Source organism: Eschrichtius robustus, chromosome 10 (genome assembly GCF_028021215.1).
Source record: "Eschrichtius robustus isolate mEscRob2 chromosome 10, mEscRob2.pri, whole genome shotgun sequence".
Taxonomy (NCBI): domain Eukaryota; kingdom Metazoa; phylum Chordata; class Mammalia; order Artiodactyla; family Eschrichtiidae; genus Eschrichtius; species Eschrichtius robustus.
The window spans coordinates 42,940,203-42,964,393 of record NC_090833.1 but is presented as its reverse complement, the minus strand read 5'-3'; the positions used below and the strand labels follow the sequence as shown (position 1 = coordinate 42,964,393).

Below are 24,191 nucleotides of genomic sequence, written 5' to 3'. Positions count from 1 at the left end.
CTTCAAGTTCCGCCTCTCTCCTCGCTAAAGAGGTCCTGCAGAGGTTCCTGAGGAAGGCCTCTGCCAAAGGCCCTGATAAAGAGGCCTCTGAACAAAGATGCCTGTAGTAGGAATGCAGATATTTGTAAGGGCATGGCTAGAAGTGGGGGCTGAGTTCTTGAGAATGCAGTGCACTGGCTGTGCACCTAGTCTGGTATGGGGAGGTCAGCTTTGCCCTGTGAGACCTGCCAGGTAAAGGTAAAGCCTTTGTAATTACCAGTGGTCTGACCTGAAAAATTACACATAGGTTTTTAGCCAGGAGCTGGACCCCTCAGCAGTGTGGATATCTGGGGGAAGAGCATTAAAGACAAAGGATCAGCCAGGGTAGGTGCCCTAAAATGGGAGAATATTTGGCATGGTTGAGGGATAGCAAAAGAGGCCAATATTATTGGAGAGGGAAAAGTATTTAGAAGAGAACAAGGCATAACAGTGATAAAGAGTAATCATGCAGAACTTTGTGACACAGAACTTTGTGAATTACAAGGATTTTAATTTTTGCTCTGAGTGAAATGGAGAGAGCTATTGGAGGGCTCTGAACAGTGATTAAACACAGTAGGCTCTCAATAAATATTTGTTGAATGAATATAGTTTTTTTTTGGCAGATGTTTCATATGTGCTCATTAAGTCTATGGATTCTTGGTTTGTTGGATGTACAGCTCTCTATATATCTAGGTGCCAAGATTATAACTGCAGCTTTGTTTTACTCTATATATTTTCTAGGTATATCTTTTTCCATACTTTTATTTACAGTAGTTCTGTGTCTTGATTTATATGTCAATTGCAGATAAGATTATTGGATCTTCTCTTTTTAAAAACCTAATCTGTAGCTTGTCTTCCAACAGTTAGTTTATATTCACAGTAATTACAATTACAAATGCATAACAACTTATTTTTTATTTTACTTTTTGTTGTCAACTTCAGCTTTTCTCTCTTCTGGTTTTTTTTTTTTTTTTAACATTTATTTATTTATTTTGGCTGCGCCAGATCTTAGTTGTGGCATGCGGGATCTTCGTTGCAGCATGTGGGCTTATAGTTGTGGCATGCAGACTTCTTAGTTGAGGCATGCTTGTGGGATCTAGTTCCCCGACTAGGGATCGAACCCGGGCCCCCTGCATTGGGAGCCCAGAGCCTTACCCACTGGACCACCAGGGAAGTCCCTCAGCTTTTCTTAAGATAAATTTCTTTTGCTAATTTAAAATCTTCACATTTTAATTTTGGCTTACAGTAGTCAACCTTAACTTAAAATGCATATTTATGATTATTAGCTGTGTTGATTTGTAAGGAAGGCTTACAAATAAGCAAGCCTTGGGGTTTTCAGAGAGAACATCATTTTTAGTCTTCTCAGTTCCTCCTGGGAAATATGCTTGGATTAGTATTGCTACTGTTTTGACTCCCAGATAAGTTTCCACTGGGTTGCAAGAAGCCCCAAGTGGGAATTTTCTCAGCCTGTTATAGCCTTAACCATGTCCCATGTCTAGTTCCATTAATTACTTTTTATGGTTGAATAAAACTGACTTTATCAACCTAAGGCACTTGACCCTAACATCTAGCTTCTTCTACAGTGCCCTCAGGTCATATGGTGATGATCGTGATGAGCACACAGCAGTCTCATTGAATTATGTGAAGTTACCAGCCTGGTCAGAGTCGGATCACACTAAGACCTGAGTTACATAATAGTTTACAGGCAAGGCTGGCTCTCCATTCCTGTTCTTTTAGCTCTTTTCTTTGTTTCCAGCTCCTGTTGTCTGGTCTTCTTTCTGAGTGCATTGACTGTCTCCTATTCCGTTAGTGTGGTTTCCAGATCACTGATGTCCAGGTTGTTTCTTAAGATTTTGAGCCTGTTTTCTACTCTGAACTTTAGACTTTAGATACTTCTCTTGGTTTTTGCTTTTGTTTTTGCTTTTTTAATCCTTATTTGACTTCCAGGACTCTGGATTTAATATATGTCCTGACTTGACATTTGTGTGTACTTTGACTACTGCTTAATTACTAAGTGATGCCCACAACCCAATTATAATTTTTAGTAACTGAACATTCCCCTGTTTTAAACTGATCACTTGGCTCAGTTTACTTACTTTTTTTCAACCCGTCTCTAGATCTGGACCACACTAACATCTCTTCACAGCACTCTATCAATAGCTCTTCAACTTACTACCCATTACTGTTTGTGTTCAAAGTGCCCCCAAGTGGCACCCCATCTTGAAGTCAACAGTTTATAGCTAAGCAGTCCAGTAACCAGAGCAGTGTTGAAAGAGGTTTAAGAATATTTTAAGTCTACTCTGATGGGTTTATTAAAATGATAAAGGTCTTTATGGTGAAATCAGTTTTACTTAAATAAATATATGTAATATATGTTTTAGTGTATCCCCTTTTGGCCTGAGGATGCTTCTAATAAACTTCTTATTCAAGTTGAAAGAAGTGAAGGCTCTCCCAAAAAGATACATTTTAACAAGCAAGAAAGTTGTATTTTATTGCGTCTGGATAATGAGGTAAGTGATTCTTTTGTGTGTGTGATTAGAGAAGCTAATATATACTTACTAATTTTTTTTTATTAAATGATTTTTTTTCTTTGTTTCACCAAAAATGAACAAACATTTCTCTTTGCAAAGGGAAAAAGTTCTAAAAGGAAGCAAGAGACATAAAACAATTTAACTGTTATATGGAAAGTTAGAGCAGGGGTCCCCAACCTGGGGGCCGTGGACTGGTACTGGTCCTCAGCCTGTTAGGAACCGGGCCGCACTGCAGGAGGTGTCAGGCAAGCAAGCAAAGCTTCATGTGCCGCTCCCCATGGCTCGCATTACTGACCGAACCATCGCTCACATCACTGTCTGAAGACTCCCTCCTCCCCCCCGCCGTTGGGGGACCGCTGAGTTAAAGTGCCTAGAATACTACAATATACCACATCTTGAATTTGACCCATCTGTATATGATAATTGAGAGTCATGGTTTTCCAGAAATGCAGTATAAAATCCTGAATTACTTTCCAAATCATCAAAAAATATATTAAGTTATGAATAGTTTTTATTATTAAATGTTATTGGTTAGTGTTCTTTGGAAAATGATCACATTAGAGAATATTTTCTTTTCCTTTTTTCTAGCTTGGAGGTATTATAGCAGAAGTTAATTTGGCTGAGCATTCTACAGTTATTACATTTTCAGATTATCGTGATGGAGCAGCTACGTTCCTGTTAATAAATCACACCAAGAATGACATTGTTCAGTACAAGCAAAGGTGAGAAGATTATTACAAATACAGTATCCCCTGATTTTAGCAGAGTCTAGGTGACGAGACATTGACTTTATGATAATTTCCTAAGAGTATAAACACCGATAATGGCATTATGGCCATGTAAAACAATGTCCTCATTAAAAAAAAAAAAAAAGTATACTGAAGTATATAGGGTTAAAACTGACTTGAGATCTATAATTTACTTTTTTAAAAATTCCAACATAATTGACATATAACATATGAGTTTCAGGTGTCCAATATAATGATTCAATATTTGTATATATTGTAAAATCATCACCACTATAAGTCTAGTTAATATCCATCACCAAACACAGTTAAGATTTTTTTTCTTGTGATGAGAACTTTTAAGATTTACCCTCTTAGCAACTTTCACACATACAATAGAGTATTATTAACTATAGTCACCATGCTGTACCTCGCATCCCCATGATTTATACATTTTATAACTGGAAGTTTGTGCCTTTTGACCACCTTCACTCATTTCATCCACCCCAACCCTGCCTCTAGCAACTACCAATCTGTTCTCTGTATCTGTGTGTTTGTTTTTTTTTGGTTGTTTTCTTTTTTCTTTTTTTGTTTTTTTTTAGATTCCACATATAAGTGAGATGATACAGTCTCTGACTTGTTTCACATAGCATAATGCCATTAAGGTCCATCCATGTTGTCTCAAATGGCAAGATTTCTTTATGGCTGAATAATATTTCATTTTATATATACCACATTTTCTATATTCATTCATTCATCAGTGGGCAGTTAGGTTGTTTCCATGTCTTGGTGATTATAAATAATGCTGCAGTGAAGATTCATATATTTTTTGAATTAGTGTTTTCATTTCCTTTGAACAGATAATCCAGCTGCTGGATCACATGTTCTGTTTTTAGTTTTTTGAGAAACCTCCATATTATTTTCCATAGTGGCTTCACCAGTTTACATTCCCACCAACAATACAGAAGGGTTCCCTTTTTCTCAACATCCTTGCCAACACTTATTTCATTTCTTGTCTTTTTGATGATAAGCACTCTGACAGGTGTGAGGTGATGTCTTATTGTGGTTTTGATTTCCCCGATGATTAGTGATATAATTTACTTTTAAATACTTCAAAAACAGAAAAACCAGAAGAACTGAAGCAAGTATGACAAAAGCTTGATCATTGTGGAATCTGGTGAGGAAATTGTCAGGGTTTAGCATAAGAATTTTGTCTATTTTTGAAAAAAAATTTTTTTAATGAACATAATGTAAATATTGATTCTTCAGATTTTTTTCAAACAGTGGATACCTTTTTCTTGCTGAGGCATGTAGGAAAGGAGTGCTACATTTTTAAGCTTTTCTAAAGACCATATTTATGTCTTGATATTTCAAGACTACTCATTATATCATTTGTTTCAATATACTGTGATACCTTATCCTCTTAGTACCACTACAATTTATGTAACGTTCTGTTCCTCTATTTATGTGTCCCAGGTTGTCTTGAATTTATTTTGTCTACTTCTTTTAGTTTGTTTTCATGTCATTTATCAGTGGGCCCATATTTATCAGTGCATTTATGCTTTTTTTCCACTGCTAACTGTACACTTCGAATCATTGACTAAAATAGGCATTGATTGAGTAAGAACCCGAAGCTTGAGCTAGCAAATATCTAGAACTCCTCCTTGCCTATCAGTTCTCTCATTTGAGGAAGATGTTGAGAGAGAGTAGAGCCTGTTTTTTATGATTATCCATATTATAAAAATAATAAGTTGGTTGATTAAAACTGACAAAGGCAAACAGAAATGGTTTTTTCTTATTTGTCCTTCAATTCATGTACCTCAGCTATCCTTTCCCAAAGAAACTGTCACAGAATTAAAACCTCCAGAAAATGATTTGGGTGACTATTTTCTCGATTCCCTCAAGGATAGTACATAACTGGTAACATTCTAAGATACACAGGAGCTAAGTTAATTCTTTACATACTGTGGATGATGTAGGGCATCGTAGCTTAATTCTCTGACATCTGGTTGAGCCTGGCTGAGGCTGAACTAGAGACTTCTCAGTCTTTTCTTTGGCCTTGACTTTGCACTGTTCTTTATAGTACAGTTCAGATATAAAGTGTTTAGAAATTTTATCTACTGCATTGTTACAGTTGTAAAAGTAAGGGATAAGGGAGAAACTAGAATGTGATCCTGTGTAGAAATTCTGAAACTTAAAAATTACAGTCTTAATGGAAATTTATAAAATTAATACATAGATTAAAGCATTTGTCACATTGTGTTATTTTCTTGTGAGGTTAAGACTTGTACACATAAATAGTTAACATTCTGAGGACTCTGGTTACTTTTTATTTTCTTTGAATTTCCTGAGATATATTTGAGATGAATTTTTTTCATGAGGAATATTCTGCAGTGAACTAAATAGATTAAAATTTATATGAATTAAAGCATCTCTAAATATTTTTAAACCAAATTTATCTGATCAACATGGTTACATTTGATATTTTTTCATAGAAAAATAAGGAATATAGGGCTTTTGTTTCCTCTGCCTTCCCTTCCCTTGGCTTTTTTGCTGTTGTTAATATGGTTTTTAATTGTTTCCTACATATAAAAATAACAACTGTCCATTATTTTTTAAAATTCTGTAGGAAAACTGTGAAAAGAAAAACATAATCCCTGGAATCCCAACACTGTCAGCATTTTGATTCAGTTCTTTTTTACTATTGCTCTCTATCTGTTTATATTTCTGAACCTTTTGTTTTTAACAGCTATTGTGAGCATGTAAATTTGCTTCAAAAACACAATTTTCAATGAATGCATGATATTCCATCATTTAGATGCACTATAATCAAATGTTCTTCTATTGTTGAGAATTTATTTCCAATTTTATAATGTTAGAACCTGTTTGTCTTTTAATAAAAATGTTGAACCCATTTGTAATCCTTATAACAACTAATTTATGATTCTTTGCCATACTTTTTGGTAATATGGACTATTTTCTTCTAGGGATGATTTGGAAAATATACATTTTGTTTCTCTTGTAGATAATTACTTTTTGTGTTCTTGGAAATTTTGATGCATATTTTACTTTTATTTTATTTTATTTTATTTTATTTTACCGTGTCAGGTCTTAGTTGCGGTGGGCAGGCTCTTTGTCGCGATGCGTGGGCTTTTCTCTAGTAGTGGCACACCAGCTCCAGAGTGTGCAGCCTCAATAGTTGCGGCACACAGGCTCTCTAGTTGTGGCGCACAGGCTCTAGAGTGCATGGGCTCAGTAGTTGCAGTGTGCGGGCTTAGATGCCCCGCGGCATGTGGGATCCTAGTTCCCCGATCAGGGATCGAACCTGTGTCCCCTGCGGTGGAAGGCAGATTCCTAACCACTGGACCACCAGGGAAGTCCCGATTTTGATGCATTTAAAATTTTGAGAGTGAAAAAGTTATCTGCTAATTCATCCATGAAAAATTTGGAGTAGTTTACATTTTCTTCAATTTCTCTTTCCAAATTCCCGGTTTCTTATCAATATAATTTGGAATTTTTGACCCAGATTAATATAAAATGGTTAGTTTTTCAAAAATATGTTCTTGAAGGTATTTGCATTGATTCATAGCATATTAACAACAAGTTAATTTATTTGATTGGTTTAGTTGTTTAATATTTCTACATCCTAGTTCTTAAATTTTTATCTTGAGTCCTCTCTGGCTTGGTTGGAACAAGTAAGGGTTTGTGGATAATATGTTACGCTATTGCTTATTTGAAAATGTCTTTCTCTTGCAAATTAACAATTTGACATAAAATTTTAAGTCATAACTTCTTGCCTCAAAATTGGAGCCATTGCTCCATTGTTTTCTGGCATTCAGTATTACAGAAAAGTGTAAGAACAGTCTTACTTTTATTTCTTCATGCGTAACTGTGATTGTCCTAGATGTTTATAGGCAGGTTTTCCTCTATTTTCTTAAAATTTGAACATTTTACAAAGATCTATCTAGGATGATATTCTGTTTCCATTAATTTAGTCTGATACCCAATGAAGTCTAATCTGCAGAGTCAGCTTCTTCAGCTCAGAAAAGTTATATTTTATTATTTCTTTGGTTTGTAACTTCTCCATTTTCTTTTGGGGAATCGTTTTATGAGTTGACTGAGTTTCTTAGATTTGTATCCCATGTCTTATGGTTTTTAGAAATAATTGAGCTGTATTGTCTTTGCCACAGTAAAACCAATACTTAGGAAAGGGTTACCAATTAAATTCTCTTAGATTTGGTATAGATAAGATAAAGTAAGTGGAATAATTTTCTTTTATAATTAATTTGTATTAAAACAAAAGTTGACAAAGTAGTTTCAGAAACCTGGAGATATTTATTTCCTAACTAGGACAAATATTTCCCTTGAAATATTCTCATTATTTTCTCAGAAAACCAACTTTTTTACTGTATAAGGAAAATTTGCAGTCTACTCTTAATTAGAACTATCACAAATCTCAATTAATGGACTCAGAATTAATGAAGTATTATTTTGGATTCTTTAAATAATCGTATACTTGCACTTACTTTAATGCATATTTTTACTATTTATGTCAGTTCCCTCTGTGAAATAGAAGATTCCCTCCCTCCTGGAAAAGCAGTTTTTTATACGTGGGCTGATCCAGTGGGCTCTAGAAAGCTGAAGTGGAGATGTGGAAAAAGCCGCGGTGAAGTAACACAAAAGGATGTATGTACTGGATTGATTATTATGGTGTTCTCAGCAGTCTTTTATTTACTTATTTATTTTTTGAGTTACTCTCTTTCAGCCTTACTAGTTTTGAGGCCTCTTTTGTGTTTCCACTTCTTAAAAACTGCCAAAGATTTTTAAAGCAGTAGTCAAACTTTAACTTAACCAAAAATGTTTAAAACTGGAAACAGTCTTATTTTGTCTGCCTTTTTATTTGCTTCTGTTATGTTATAAAGGGTAAACTTAGGTACTTTCGGCATTCAATTTATAAACCGATATAAATACATTCTTTGCATTGAAAGTCATCTCAAGTCAATTTAGCTTCTGTGAAGGACATTTAGGGATCTATTAATGAAAGAATTTATCTCTGGATGGCAAACTATTGTTTTTTATAATAATAAAGTTAGGTATAAACATTCTCCAGTAACATATTAAATGACTTGCAGAAATTGTTTTATTAAAGTTTTGTTGGTCTTTCAAAATTTATCTTAATTTGTTCCCTATTCCAGTGTCTTTTTTTCTTGCCACTAGTTATTATTTCTCTTATCAAATGAGTAAATGAATGAGTATTGAATTTTTATTAATTTTTATGACTTTTTGTAATCTTTTGAGATGATTATATATTATTTGGGCTTTGTCCTATTTGGTTGGTTTTTTAATATTAGACCAACCTTGTATTTTTGGAGTTGACTTGCCAGTGTTTTAAGACTTTTGCTTGTATTCATGAGAGAAGTTGGCCTGTAACTTTCCTGCTTTGTAATGTCCTAACCAGATTTTGATGTTAAGGTCATTCTAATACATGCTGGGAAATATCTACGATTTTCCTATTTTCTGGAAGAGCTTATGTAAGATTGGTATGATTTCTAGAATGTTTGGAATGTTTGCTAGAGCTCACCAGTGAAGCCAAGCCATCTTAACCTGCAGTAGTCTTTGTAGGAAGGTTTTAAATTATGAATGCTATTTTATTATTATATGTAGAGCAATTCAGCTTTCTATTTCTACTTGTGTCAATTTTGGTAAGAGCTTTTCTAAGAATGCTTTTATTTCATCTCTGTTTTCTAATATATTGATATAAATGTTTTCATAATATCCACCTTTTTATCTTTTAATATTTATGGGGATGATTCTCCTTTTCGTTCCTAGCATAGACTATTTGTACCTTCATTCCTTTTTTCCTGATAAGTTTTGCTGAGATTTTATTAGTTGAATTAGTTTCAGTTTAGTTTTGTCCATCAGAAAACCATCAATTTGCTCTTTTGATGATCTCTTTTATACATTTGTTTTCATTTTCACCTATTTCTGCTCTTATCTATATTATATTCTTTCACCTTTCTTCTGTTTTAATTTGATAATTTTCTTCTAAACTCTTGAAATAGATATTGTATTAGTCTGCTCAGGGTGCCATAACAAAATACCTTAGACTGGATGGCTTAAACAACGGAAATTTATTTCTAATGGTTCTGGAGGCTGGAAGCTTGAGATCAGAGTGCCAGCATGGTCAGGTTCTGGTGAACCTGGTGAGGCCTCTTCCTGGCTTGCAGATGACTGCCTTCTTGCTGTGTCCTCACATGGCAAAGAGAGAGTGAGTGAGCACTGTGGTGTCTCTTATAAGGAAACGAATACTGTTGGATCAGAACCCTATTTATACCTTCCCCCTCCCCCAGGATGTCATTTAACCTTAATAACCTCCATAAAGGCCCTATGTCCTAACACAGTCACATTGGAAGTTGAGACGTTAGCATATGAATTGGGGGAGGGGGCAAATGAGTTCATAGCAGATAACCTAGATCATTGTTTTTTAGATTTTCTTCACTTCTTATTTGAAGTCACTTAAAGTCACGAACTTCCCACCAAAAACAGTATTAACTTTATCTCACAAATTTGCCTGTGTTGTATATTACTTACTTTTTAGTTAAAAATATTTTCTAAATTTCATTGTGATTTATTTTTATATTTTGGCTTCATGGTTACTTAGGTTATCACTTTTCAGAAGTATTTTCTAGTTATGTTTGTTTATTTCTAACTTAATGCCACTGTGACTAGAGAACATATGCTGATTCAATTCGTTGGAATTTATTGAAATTGACTTTGTAGGCCAGCATGTGGTCAGTTTTTGTAAATATTTTATGTGTATTTGAAAAAAATATATATTCTGTAGTTGTTGGCTACAGTATTCTATGTGTTACCAGGTCCAAGCTCGCTCTGCTCGCCGCATGACAGGCCAGTAAATTGGGAGACGAGGTGTTTAGGCAAGGAATAACAACTTTATTCAGAAAGGCAGCAGACCGAGAAGATGGTGGACTAGTGGTCCAAAAAACCGTCTTGTTGGGATCTGGATGCCAGTTTCTTTTATAGAACAGAGAGGGGGAGGAGGTGAGGAAGTAAAGTAAAAAGGCCATTTATATTGCAAAACATCTCACTTGGCCTGCATTGGGGAGGGAATGTGTTAGTTTCTTCTTTTCTGCAGCCATTCACAGGTGGGCGGGGTCAGATTCTCTCCCTGTGAGCTGAACAAAGGCACTTTAGTTTAAGGTTCAGGCAGAGAGGCAGGGTTCCCTGAGGCAGGCGATTACGCATGATTATAATAACAAAAGCAACAAAAAGCAAAGGTTAAGGTCAAAGACAGAGATCCAACATGGAGTCAAAATTGGCTGTTCCCTGTTACATATATATATTGATTTATTCAAGTTTTGTTGAATTGTTTAAATCTATCTCATTAAATTTTTTGTTTGCTTGTTCTGTTACTTGAAGAGCGGTGTTTAAAATCATGGGCGTTCCTTTTTTGGTTTTGTTAATTTGGGCTCTTATATTCTGAAACTATGTGATTAGGTAGATACAAATTTAGAATCATTATGCCTTTTTGTTAAATTGATTCTTTTATCAGTATGTAGTATTGCAGTGCCCACCACAGTATCTTTTTAGGCTTAAACATTCAGACTTACAAAACTATCATAGGCCACAGTTTACAACTGCCTGCTTGGGTGGATACAGGCTAGGAAACACAGCATACCAGCAGGGAGCATCAGACAAGTTTAGGAGGTATTCTCTTTGGTCACTTCAAACAACAGCTTTGATGTGAAGGAAAACAAGGCTCACTGGGTGTGTTATGAGCCCCCCTTGACCTAGAAGCCCTACCCCACAGTAGCAGATATCTCTTATAACAACCCATGAGCATAGCTTGTAGGTTTTCTGCAAGGGACACAAAAAGATCATCACATTAAGAGAAGCCTAAAGCTTTAGCTTCCTACTATATTGCAACATTCATTCTTGACTTATTAAAACCTGCTGTAAATTAGTGCTTGTACCACCTTCCCAGTAATGTAAGGACTTTAGAACTCTTTAACTCCATTTACTCCTTCCGTCTTATGTAATATTGTTGTGTGTTTTATTTCTAAATAGGTTAACTCCCATAAGAAGTATTATTACTGCTTTCTACAATTAGTATTCCATTTAAATTAACCCACATATTTCTCCTTTTGCCACTTTTCATTTCTGCCTGCATCTCCATACTTCTGTTTGGGTTCATTTTTCTTCTCTTTACTATTTTTTTAGTGTGAGTTGTTGACTAAAAAATTATTCACAACCTAAAAGTTGAGAGTTACGTTTTATTGGGCGGGAACTTTTAGGACTTCAAGCCCAGGAGGCAGCATCTGAGTAACCCTGAGAGAACAGCTCCGAGGAGGCAATGGGGGAAGCCAGGTTATATAGAAGTTTTACAACAAAGGGCAGGTAGTCAGGAACATCAAAAGATTATTGTTCATTAAAGAAAACCAGATATCCCAAGTTAAGGAATTTAGCACTTTTCTGTGTATAGGAAGATGCAAGAGTCTGGGCTCACTGAAATCATTCCTTTGATATGCACCTCAGCTATCTTGGGCCAGTATCCTGTGTTTTCACATCCTGAGTTTCCTCAGGGCTCACCGTGGGGAGTGGCTGCAGTCTGATGGCTGCTAGATGGCAGGTATTCTTCCTGAGTTTCCTCAGGGCTCACCAGCTCACCATAGGCTGTGGCTGCAATCGCTGATGACTGTAACATCCTTTGTTTACTGATATGGCAGCCAGTATTCCATTTATCAGAGGCTACAGCTGATTAGTTTTCTATCAGTTTCATTCTGGACATGTCTTTATTTTGCCCTGTTTTTAGTGGAGTATTTCTGCTGGATATCAAATTTCAGGGTTGGCACCTCTTTTTTTCTGTTTATCTTTGGAATTCACCATTATGTAAATGTTAGACTTTTCACCGTGCCTCTTATGACTTTTATGTGTTGTTCTATATTGTTTCATCTTTTTCTCTCCTACCTTCAGTATGGATATTTTCTTCTGACCTATTTTTCACTATACTTCTCTCACTGTGTCTAATCTGCTCTTAAAGTCATCCATGGAGTTCTTAATTTTAATTATTGAAATGATCAGTTCTAAGATTTCTATTGTAGAAGTTTTTGTTCCAAAATTCTCTATCTTGTTACATAATTTCTTGACTGTTTTGATCATAACTACTTTAAAGCCTATCTGACAATTCCAGTATCTAGATTTCATATGGATATTTTTAAATTTTCTTTTTTTTCTTGGTTTTCACTCAAATCCATACTTTATGCATGTTTATTTTTGCCTGTGTGCTGGACATAGTATATGAAAAATTTTAAAGGTAATTCGAGGCTCCGTATGATGTTCCCTTTCTCTTAAGAACATGTGATTTTGCCTTTGTAAGGTAGCTAGTCTAGGGGGAGAGTACCTTAATGGGAATTGAAATTATTTGAACCTGGTCTTCAGTCCTTGTGAGGACTTGTGTATTTCCAGTTTACCCTGGCACCTAAAGTCTTGCCCTTTGGGGACTCAACTAAAAGCCTAAGCTGTTGACCATTCTTTTTGGTATGCCCTGCACTCCAGTTTTGGTCCTTCCAAACATGAGACTCCCAATTTTAATGTCTTTCTTAAGCTCTCAGTGTTTGCTTCTACTTTTAGAACTGGCAGTTGTGAACTCTGAATACAAAGTTCACTTTTATTGGCTTTCTTTCTCTCTCAGATCTTGGCCCCATTAATTCTCACTACCTTGGTACCTTTTCTGTGTTTTCAAACACATATTTTTCCTTTTTAGATTTTGTCCAGCTTTTGCTGTTAGGAAGAGTGTTGGTCCAAGACCACCTAGTCGTCAATTGCCAGAGCAGAAACCCATGGTATCGTTTTAAAATTAAGCTTGTTAGTATAGGGGAATGTAATGGCATTTTGTGTATTGATGTTTTTTATCCAGAAAATTCACTGAATTCTCTTATTAATATTATTTGTTTTTTATTTTTCCATATGGACAATCATGACACTTAGAAATAATGAGAGTTTTGTTTTCTCCTTTTCAATCCTTTCATCTTTAATTTCTTTTTGCCTTACTGGACTGGCTAGCATCTCTATAAACTGTTTAATAAAACTGATATTAACACATGTCTTTGCCTTATTTCTGGTCTCAAGTTATATAACTTCAACATTTACCTTTAGTGGGATCTTTGCCAAAGTATGGTGTGTGTGTTTGGGGGGTTTGATAAGAGGTTAAAGAACTTCTCATCTAGTCTTTGTTTGCCAAAAATTTTTATTATGCCTGGATATTGAATTTTGTAAAATGTTTTCTCCCACATAAGTACTATTTTATTTGCATAACATTCCTTTCTTACTTCAGACACTCATCTTGGATCACTTTCCTTTTGCCAGTGTTTAATTCCTCCTATAGAATTTCCTTGAGTGAGTCTCTGTTGATGATGATATTTAGTAGTTTTCATTTGTCTTTAGGCATCTTTATTTCCTATACTTTTCTTCACTGAAGGATATTTTTGCTGAGTAAGGAATTCTGGGTTCTGAATTGTTTTCTCTTAGCATATTGATGGTATTTTTCCATTGTCTTTTCAATGTTGCTCTTGTGGAGTCCAGTGTTCTTTGAATGTATTTGAGAGGGCTGCCCATAATTGGCCTAACTTTATTTTTTAAATTCATGATTATTAGATTTATTCAGGAAAAAAGACTTCATTTTAATATAAAAAATAAAAATAATCAAATATTTGGCCTGTTGATTAGTACTTTTGCATATTTATAGCATAATGTTTATGTCAAAATGATAGATCAGGTTTATAAAGGTAAATCTGTAATCCAGTGTAACATATTAGAAAAACTTAAGAATTATTTGGAAATTAGTTTATTTATATCTTAATGTAGTTTTAGTACTATGTATTTTATTTTAGAAAGTGTTATAAGTAACATGACTGTGGTAACAACTCATTTTTAATTTTAGTGGATTATAACATGAATGTGTACTATATATTATAATTTCCTGTTAATCAGTGTTCACTTAACTAGAAATTCATTGCTGACAGTTAATTATTAGAAGTTAATTATTGAAACTGAAGACCCTGATATCAGCACAATGCTTATATATAAAGGCTTCCTGCAGAATTAACCCTGTAGTAAATATTTGTGCTTTGTAGAGCATGCAACTGAGGTGTCAGATATTCTTTATCTTATTTATTTAGTTCAACTCTGCAAGGAAATACGAATTTCTGACTGAACAACTTTTAATGCATAACACATTGATTAGTCTTATAATAAATCAGAGAAAATAAAATTTTGTGTTATTGATTAGCCTAAAAAGGAAGACTATTTAATTAGATTTTACTATGGTATTAAAAGAACAGTTGGCCTGTCTTCCTGACTTCATAATGATTATGGCAGAACCTGTCATCAACTGATTTTAATTATGTAAACTTCCAAATGTTATACAATTATTAATTTATTTTGTTGAACCCTGGGAACGAGGTGCCATTACTATTCTCATTTTTCAAATGTGGAATCTAGATTTCGTGTTGGTTGTGACCAAACTCTAATTTTTTTTTTTTTTTTTTTTTTTATGATTTTGTTTCAGGATATGATGGCACCTATAAATCTGGGGGAAAAGACCATTTATTTAGTTTCATTCTTTGAAGGCTTACAACGCATTATTTTATTCACTGAAGATCCAAGGGTATTTAAAGTGACATACGAAAGTGAGAAAGCAGAGTTAGCAGAGCAAGAAATTGTGTTGGCATTACAAGATGTTGGAATTTCTCTTGTCAACAATTATACAAAGCAAGAAGTAGCCTATATTGGCATTACAAGGTTAGATGCGTTAAAATTTGGATACATTTAAGTGATCAGTTCTTAATCATTAAGAGTGGTGATTGTAAAATCTAAAATGAGTTAGTTTAAATTTTCTGTTTTGACTATTCATTGATACTAATCTAAGGTAATGCTAATTTAAAAGTGCTTTGATGCTTTTTTTTTGCCTTTTGAGATAAAGACATACCAAAAATCAAATTTATTTCATCATGTTGTTGATTTTCCCAGCTCTCTAAAAATTAGATTTATTCAACTTCTCAAAGGTATATTTTCTTTCTTTAATATGTCATAAGGAAATGTTTAACTGTTCACTACCGCCTACCACAGTGCAGGGTACACCACAAATCTAATCTTTTTCTATGAGTTTGTTTGTTTGTTTTTGAAGTACATTTGATTTGCAACACTATGTTAGTTCCTGGTACATAACATAGTGATTCAGTATTTCTGTTCATTACAGTGATCACAATAAGTCTAGTTACCATGTGTCACCATACAAAGATATTATATTATTATTGATTATATTCCCCACACTGTACATTTCACTTTCTAATCACGTTCTACTTTGACCTTGGCACTTTAAGATCTAATAAGATAATACTGTATTTACCATTTCCCACATAAGTCATCACCAGTAAAACTCTTTTCTTTCCCTTTTGCACTTAATATTCCTGTTTATAAACACTTAAAATTAATTTATGTATATTACTGCCAAATTTGAGAGCGTTTTCTGTATTGCAGTCTGTATAACAAGGATAATGTAGTTTTAATCCTTTACTTGAGTTAAACTCTCAAATAAATATATAAATTAAAGGTATATGATACAGATTTGACTTTTTCTATGTAAATTCATCTAGAAATGCCCCTGACTTCTCCTTGAATGGTATCCATGCCATTTAAAAAGTCATATTGAAGGGAATTCCCTAGCAGTCCAGTGGTTAGGACTCTCTACTTCCTCTGCAGGGGGCACGGGTTCGATCCCTGGTTGGGGAACTAAGATCCTGCATGCCACTCGGCGTGGCCAAATGAATAAATAAATAAAAAGGCATATTAAAACTATTTTCTTAGAAATTTTTATTGTTCTCAAAAAAGTATGTTTATTACTTAAATAAAAATGTCAAATAGATAACAGATTTTAAGCCTGTGAAACCTGATATGAGCTATCTCCTATGCTAAATGATGTGAATGCAAAGGGGATTAATACATGGTTTCTACTTTTCTGTTTATTAAGTGAACATAAATTTCAGAAGAAATAAATAGAATAAATAAAATTAAATAACTTACATACTTAAGTAAGCAAAACAAGTGAAGTAATTTTAGAATGTGGATAGATTTTTAAATTCTGCATTTAAGTCTTATAGCAATTTTTTAGTAAATTAGATTTGTTCCATTCACACTCTCTCCTAGATTACTGTTTCACACTTTATCCCTTTTTAAACCCCCATTCTCTCTCAGCTCACTGCCTTGCATCTTACTTCACCGAGTAAATTGACACAATCAAAAGGGAACGTCCAAAGACCCACTGCCAATATCTCAGCTTCCTATGCACCAATATTTTTTACCTATACATTACAGTGACACATTTCCTAGTTATCATAGATACATTGTATGTGCTCCTATTTAAACATATGTTTCTACTTTTGCACTATATTTCATTCACTCTTGCCTCTTGAGACATTGATCCAGCAATTCTCTTCTTTTTTTCTCCTACCTCAATAATTTTTGGCTCCCTATTGAATTGTTACAACCAGTGTAATTTCTTTCAACTAAAAAAAATTCTCTTGAACCTACTTTTCCTGCTACCTACTGCCCATTTCTTTGCTTTACTTTATAGCCAAACTCCTTAGAAGTGTTATCTATTACAGAAGATATATTCACTATCTCCAATTCTTTTTTTACCCATTTTTTCTTTAACCATTCTGAACAGGTTTTTGCTTTCAGTATACCATGACACTGGTCTCGGTAAGATCACCAGATCACCAGAGACCTAAGTATTGCCAGGTCCAGTGTACAATTACCGGTCTTTGTATTGATTACATTTATAACATTTAACACAGATCCCTCCTTGATACGGTGTCCTTGATGTTACATCCAGGATATCTCACCACCTTGGTTTCTCTTTCTGTTCCAACATTTCTTATTCTCACTTATTGGTTGCTTGTCTTTTTCTCAACTGCTTAATATTGAGTACCTTGAGGCTCTCAGACCTTAGTCCTCTTCTCTGTTTCAGTTTTGATTTCAAATACCATATATATGCCAAAAACTTCTAGAAATATATCTTCAGCCAGATTTTTGTCCTGAACTCCAGACTTATCTATCCAACAACTTACATAAAATCTTTACTCAGGTATCTAAGAGACTTCTTAAGCTTTGTAGTATGTAAAACCAAACTCCTGATCTCCTTCTACCAAAACCTGCTTTCCCACTGGAGTTAATGACAACTACATTCTTCCAGCTGCTCAGGCCAAAAACTTTGGAATCATCTTTGATTCCTTTCTTTATCTTACACCCCACATTCTAATCCATCTAAAAGTAGTGTTTTGGATCTAGCTTCAAAACACACGTAGAATCTGACCACTTTGTACTGCCTCACTCTTAGACCACCGTAGGCAGAGCCATCACCATTTGTCGCCTGGCTTACTACATTACATTCCTAACAAGTTTTCCTGTTCTAGTCTTCATCCCTTTTTTTTCTTTCTTCCCATTCCAACACACAGTACATTCTTAAACCTTAAGTCAGACTATGTGGCTGATTATCTTCGCATAATCTTTCAGTGGGTCCTCATCTCAGAATAAAACTCAAAGTCTTTACAGTATCCCCAAGGCTTTACGTTATTTTGCCTCTCGTTATCTGTCTTACTTCATCTTCTACTCTTAATGTGTTCCAGGCATGCCAGCCTCCTTGGTCTTCTACCTGGACTACAGGCATGCTCTGCTTGGAGTCTTTGCTCTAGCTTGTCTCTCTACCTGAAATGTTGTTCTTCTCTTCTGTGCTGGATAACTCCCTCATCTTCTTTAAGACTGTTGAAATCTCGCCTTCTTAATGACACCTCTGGTGGCCACTCTATTCTGATGCTGCAACCCCTGCCACTTTGCGTATCCCAGTACTCCACATCCAACTTACCCTGTCTACTTTTTCTTCTTTCAAAAGCATTTTCACCTCCTAATATATTAAAATATGCTAATTTACTATTTATTGTCTATCACTCCTCAGGTAAAAGAAAGCTCCAATATGGCAGAAATGTTCACTGATAATCTCCCTGCCACCTAGAGTAGTGCCTAAATAGGAGTTTAATAAGTATTGGTTGAATGAATTCATGTTTTTTTTTTTAATTTTTTTTTAATTAATTAATTAATTTTTTTTTTTTTTAATTTTATGGCTGTGTTGGGTCTTCGTTTCTGTGCGAGGGCTTTCTCTAGTTGTGGCAAGCGGGGGCCACTCTTCATCACGGTGCGCGGGCCTCTCACTATCGCGGCCTCTCTTGTTGCGGAGCACAGGCTCCAGATGCGCAGGCTCAGTAATTGTGGCTCACGGGCCCAGCTGCTCCGCGGCATGTGGGATCCTCCCAGACCAGGGCTCGAACCCGTGTCCCCTGCATTGGCAGGCAGATTCTCGACCACTGCGCCACCAGGGAAGCCCGAATTCATGTTTTTAAACTTGTAATATGCTTGCTTACAACTAGGGATATTGCAAAAATTTACTGAAGGTTTTCAGTAATGGTAATTCATGTAATAAACCAGTTAAAATGAAAATGTTTATAAATTAGTACCATGATTTTTGCTTTCATATATAAGTTCTGATGTGGTTTGGGAGACAAAGCCCAAGAAGAAGGCAAGATGGAAGCCAATGAGTGTAAAGCACACTGAGAAGTTAGAGAAAGAATTTAAGGAATATACTGAATCTTCACCATCAGAAGATAAGGTTATTGAGTTGGACACTAACATTCCGGTAATATTTTTAAGTACTGATATGAAGTTTTAATTTTTATCTGTTGTAATTAGATGAATCACAAGTTAGTTTTTCAGGAGAGACTAGTTTGTTTACAAAACAATGAATCCTATTATACATACTTTATATAGAATATTTTAAAGGGATAGTTCTCTGTATCAAGATTCAGACTTTCTTAAGCTGCTAATGATCTACTCCTTGGTTAACAAGAAGGCAATAAGTTGTTTAGTTTTATTTTTAAAACAGTTAAACTGTTATCGCTTTATTTTTTTGAGAAATTTTAGTAAAGTTATATAAAAAGTGATAAAACCAAGTTATAAGGATTATATGAATATTTTTGTGAATTGTATGGATATGGGGTATAAAGATCTCAGTCAAAATCTCATCAAATATTTAGCCTACTATTTAATATTATCTTTAAAGTTTTTTGATACAGATTTCTAATTTTAATCAATTAATAAATAAAGAGAAATTCCATGTTTGTGTGTGTGTGTGTGTGTGGGCATATTTTTCAGGTTCGCTTCACACCTAGTGGTACTAACATGAAAATTCTGCAGCCACATGTAATAGCTATAAGAAGAAATTACCTTCCAGCATTAAAAGTAGAATATAGCACATCTGCACATCAATCATCATTTAGAATTCAAATTTACAGAATACAGGTGAGTTTGAAAAGATAGTCAAATTATATTCTAAAGGAATATGGCAGTAAATGTGTTCGCATCGTCTGTTTTGTCTAGTACTTAAGTTTCATTGTTGGACTAGAGTTTTTGATTCCTTCTACTTCTTAAATTTTGTTATTCTAGTCAGGTTCTATAATTAACATATTAATATACTGACCTGTTGTTTGTTTTCTTAGATCCAAAACCAGATACATGGTGCTATATTTCCATTTGTGTTTTACCCCATTAAACCTCCTAAGTCGGTCACCATGGATTCAGGTTTGTTTGTATTTTTACATTGCCATAAAAATGGTTGTATTAGCTATTTGGTTTCTTTTGCTATAAAAATATTGAAGTGAAACCATTCTCAAGTTTAGTGTCTATAGGATTGGAAAATTAAACAGCTTGAAAAAAGACCAGGAAGTACTCAACTAACTTCAATAAAACTGAGTGAATACTGAAGAAAAGATTATTTAGAAATATATATATAATGTTTAGAGATATTAATTTTTAAAAAAGATTACTAATTTGTAAACCCCTAATTTAAAAGCCACTAGAACCTTTGAATAAAAAGATAAGACTCTGAGTCTGTTTTCACAAAGACTTCCTAATGATTCTAATGCATACTTCTGGTTTAAAATCACTAATTTAAAGGATCAGTTAACCTTAGAGTGAATACAGATAATTAAAAAGAACAATCCTGGAGTCTGAAATTAAGGTTGTGATAGATCTTACAAATATCAGTAATTTTAATTGATACTCATGATTTAGCAAATAATTTAGTTGTCCACTGTGATGTGTATTAAATTGCAAGAAAATGCTTATCTTTTGTTTAAAGCATCATTAATCATATTTATTAATCTCTACAGCACCAAAGCCCTTTACAGATGTCAGTATTGTCATGAGATCTGCAGGACATTCGCAGATATCACGTATTAAGTAAGTGTCTTAATACATTTATTGTGTGTGCATTTAATGTTTTAATTTAAATATGAGTTAATTGTACTCTTAAATAAATAAATTTCAGATGAGTCAAAGATTTAAGTGTAAAATATTAAATTATAAAGGTCATAGGAAAAATCAATTATTTCATAATCTTGGAGAGTCAGAAGGCTCCAAATGAATTATACCTAGGTATTAACAGTAGTCATTTCTGAATTGTGTATATTTTGTTATTTTCTTTTTTATTTGTTTTCTCTATTAAGTTGTCTATAATTACTGCATACTGTTTTAGAAACAAGAAAATAATATTTTCAATTCAGTCACCACCCAGTTCAAAAAATAGAACACTGACAGAAACATCCATCTATGTATCACTCCCGTATTTCTTGTTTCCTCCACCCTATCACCAAGATAAATACTATTTTTATTCCCTTTTTAAAATACTGTTTTATTGTTTATGTGTACCTAAACATTATGCTTCTTACTTTGCCAAAATTTTTCCTAATTAAAAAAAATTTTTTTAACTGTAAATATATCCTGGGACTTGCTTTTTTCATTCAGATTTTTACTAAAATTTATTTTGTTGTATGTAGCTAGAGTTTATTTATTATAACTAGTATGTAATATTCTCTTGTGTGACTATATACCACGGTTTACTTACCGATTTCCTTTTTGCAGGCATTTTCATATTATGAGTTTGTTGCCATTATGAATAGTGTTGCCGTGACATTTTTTAATTCATTCACCTAAAAAGTTCTAAGTTTCGATGTTTTAATATTTATCTAATATTTTTTCCTATATAATTTTGTTAATGCAGTTAATCGATGATTTTAAAATGTTTTTTACCTTGTATTATAGGTATTTCAAAGTGTTGATCCAAGAAATGGATCTCAGGTTGGATCTTGGGTTTGTCTATGCTATATCAGAACTTATGACAGCAGCTGAAGTAACTGAAAAAACAGAGGTAAGACTTATAATAATGTGATAGGAAGAATTAGGGAAAGAGGAGGACTTAAAAAAATGGTAACATTATACATTCTTAAATGTATTAAAATGGTTTTAAAAATTAAAATTTTTTTATTATGTTGCCATGGTTCTACATTGGCAGATAACACATTTTCAGATTATAGAAGTTGGAAGCAAGACAAATAACCTTTTTAAGATGACTTAGCAAATAGGAGGAAAGGTTTTAGGCCAGTAGTAGGGGGAAGAGGATAATCAGTCATGTTTACATCACTTTTTTCCTATTTTATTTTCCTGGGTTACTTTTGTGTTGATTAATAATTTAGAAATTTGGATATGACCAGGATATTTGATGAGAAAAGGGATAAGGCAAATAAAAGGTAAGATGTTCTTGCATATACCTACACACATATTCCATGTACTTTAAACCATCTTTAGATTACTTATAATACCTAGTACAATGTAAATGCTATGTTAATAGTTGCCAGGGTGTGGCAAATGGAAGTTTTGCTTTTTGGAACTTAATGGATTTTTTTTTAAATTTTCAATATACAGTTGGTTGAATCCACTGATGTGGAACCTTGTGGATACAGAAGGTCAACTGTATACTGAAACAGTGCTGGATACTTGTCCCCCTTTCTCCAAGGCTTATTATTGTTATTGGTTTATTTATTAGTTCAGTGACTGGCTGGATTATTTTATTGAAGTCTACCCCACCCCCACCCTTACCTTTCCCTGCATTGTTCAGCCTTTGATGTCGCTCCTCAGGGAGGTGAAGATTTGGGACACCTACAGTTACCCTGGAATAAAAGTGGTTTTTACAGGGCTCTCTGCATTTCTTTCCATGATCACAGCCGCTAATTGCTGGATGATTGCTCTGGTTTTTTTCAGTAATGCCTTAGGGCATAAATTGCTCTACAGACTAATCCAGTCAAATTTGGCCTCCTTTGAAGGAAGTGATCTGAAGATAAGTGTTTGATATTTGTTCCAACCCCATCTCTTTCCCCAGTTCTTTCACAAAAACTAACAGGCCTACAGTTTAGCCTGTATCTTCACTGAATCAAGGATTTTCCTCCCAGTTTCCTTTCACCACAACATTCACTGTTTCCTAGAGCACTCTTAGGCCTGAACTTTACATGTTGTTGTAAATGAAGTCAGTTTCTTTGGGAAGAGATTAGGAGCTATCTGTTTTAAAGTCTACTCCCACCCCCGCCCAGGCAGTATCTCTGGACCAGAGCTTTGGAGCTCTGGAGGTGGGCCAAGGGTGATCAGACCTCAGTATTCTCTGTGGTGTCACACCCAAGTAGAGCCTTTGTTCTCTGAGTGGAGGCTGGGCAGAAGAGGGAAGCTCCTTCTTCCCATGTAGTTTAGCCTCAGCAGCTAGTAGCTGGGGGCAGGATGAGAAGTGCTGACCTCTGTTCCTCCCAAGAAGAAAGTCTTCCAGTTGGAGGTGGGGCAGAGAGGGAACTCTGAGTTCCTGGGTCCACCAGTCTAGATTGGAGTTCTGGCTTACTGAGTTGGGAGGGGGAACTGAGAGAATGGTCCTTTTTCAAATACCACAGACTCACTTTTCCTACCAAATTTTTATAGATTTTCTTGAATAGATGTTTTATTTGGTTATACCCTTAGGACCATTCATAGAGGCCTGAAAAGTTTGTTTTTTTAAAATTAATTTTACCAGTTTCACTGGAGAGCTAAAGAGCTCCTTACACCGTTATCCCAGAAGTGAATTTCTGGATATACTTTTAATAAGGTTATCATTTTGAAGTTTTTGTTAATCAGTTAAAATGTGAATGTTGGGCCATTTCTCAACACACAGAAGTACTAGATTTGTGAGCATTTGGAAAAGAAGTAGTGTTGATTATCAAGAATGAAAGCACTAATCACTTCATGAAAAATTACTTTCAGTGCCTTCCCTTTTTTGATTATATTAGTGACCTCTGTAGATGTCAGTAATGCATTTATCAAAAAGCTACAAGTACATTATGATTGTATTATTCCTAAGAAAGTGTTGATGGATTAGTGGCCTTTTGGAATAAAATCTATGGTCACGTGAAGAAAACCTTAGTGTCTTTTAATGCACTGGATGGAAACATATAAGATATGCTTATCAGCTTGTGAGTGACCGAACTTTCCTAACAGTAGAGATGTTAGTTTCCCTTCTAAAGCAGTAAGTTCCCAATCATGAGCAATGTTGAATCTGGATATTATGGGGGAGTATTCTGCAGCGTGTGAGCTATTAGCTTAATACTTATACAGAAATATCCCTTAAATTTTTAATATTTTATGTTCCTTTATAGGTTGAACTTTTTCATAAAGATATAGAAGCTTTCCAAGAAGAATATAAAATAGTTTCATTAGTAGATTCATCACAATTCAGTCTCTATGAATACTTTCATATATCTCCTATCAAGGTAGGGGAAAAATAAGTCATTTTTATTATCCTTGATAATCTAGGTAATAGCAGATTGATTTGATCTCTTTGGGGGAATACAGCATTTAAATTATGTTCTTTAATAGTATGTAAATTCTATAACTTCACAATTACAAATATAAGTAAATAACAAAGGAATGATAACTTTTAAAT

General features: G+C 34.4%; 1 protein-coding gene across 4 annotated transcripts in view; it reads left to right on the top strand.

Moving 5' to 3' along the window:
* VPS13A (vacuolar protein sorting 13 homolog A) overlaps nucleotides 1-24,191 on the top strand; it is a 258,051-nt gene that overhangs the window by 198,905 nt on the left and 34,955 nt on the right. For all 4 annotated transcript variants that reach the window (XM_068551844.1, XM_068551843.1, XM_068551845.1 and 1 more), the window contains 10 exons: nucleotides 2,400-2,528; nucleotides 3,138-3,271; nucleotides 7,831-7,960; nucleotides 14,859-15,091; nucleotides 18,884-19,037; nucleotides 19,553-19,699; nucleotides 19,897-19,978; nucleotides 20,569-20,638; nucleotides 21,500-21,605; nucleotides 23,905-24,018. In XM_068551844.1, coding sequence (XP_068407945.1) covers nucleotides 2,400-2,528; nucleotides 3,138-3,271; nucleotides 7,831-7,960; nucleotides 14,859-15,091; nucleotides 18,884-19,037; nucleotides 19,553-19,699; nucleotides 19,897-19,978; nucleotides 20,569-20,638; nucleotides 21,500-21,605; nucleotides 23,905-24,018 — 1,299 coding nt within the window. The remainder of the gene's footprint in view (nucleotides 1-2,399; nucleotides 2,529-3,137; nucleotides 3,272-7,830; nucleotides 7,961-14,858; nucleotides 15,092-18,883; nucleotides 19,038-19,552; nucleotides 19,700-19,896; nucleotides 19,979-20,568; nucleotides 20,639-21,499; nucleotides 21,606-23,904; nucleotides 24,019-24,191) is intronic.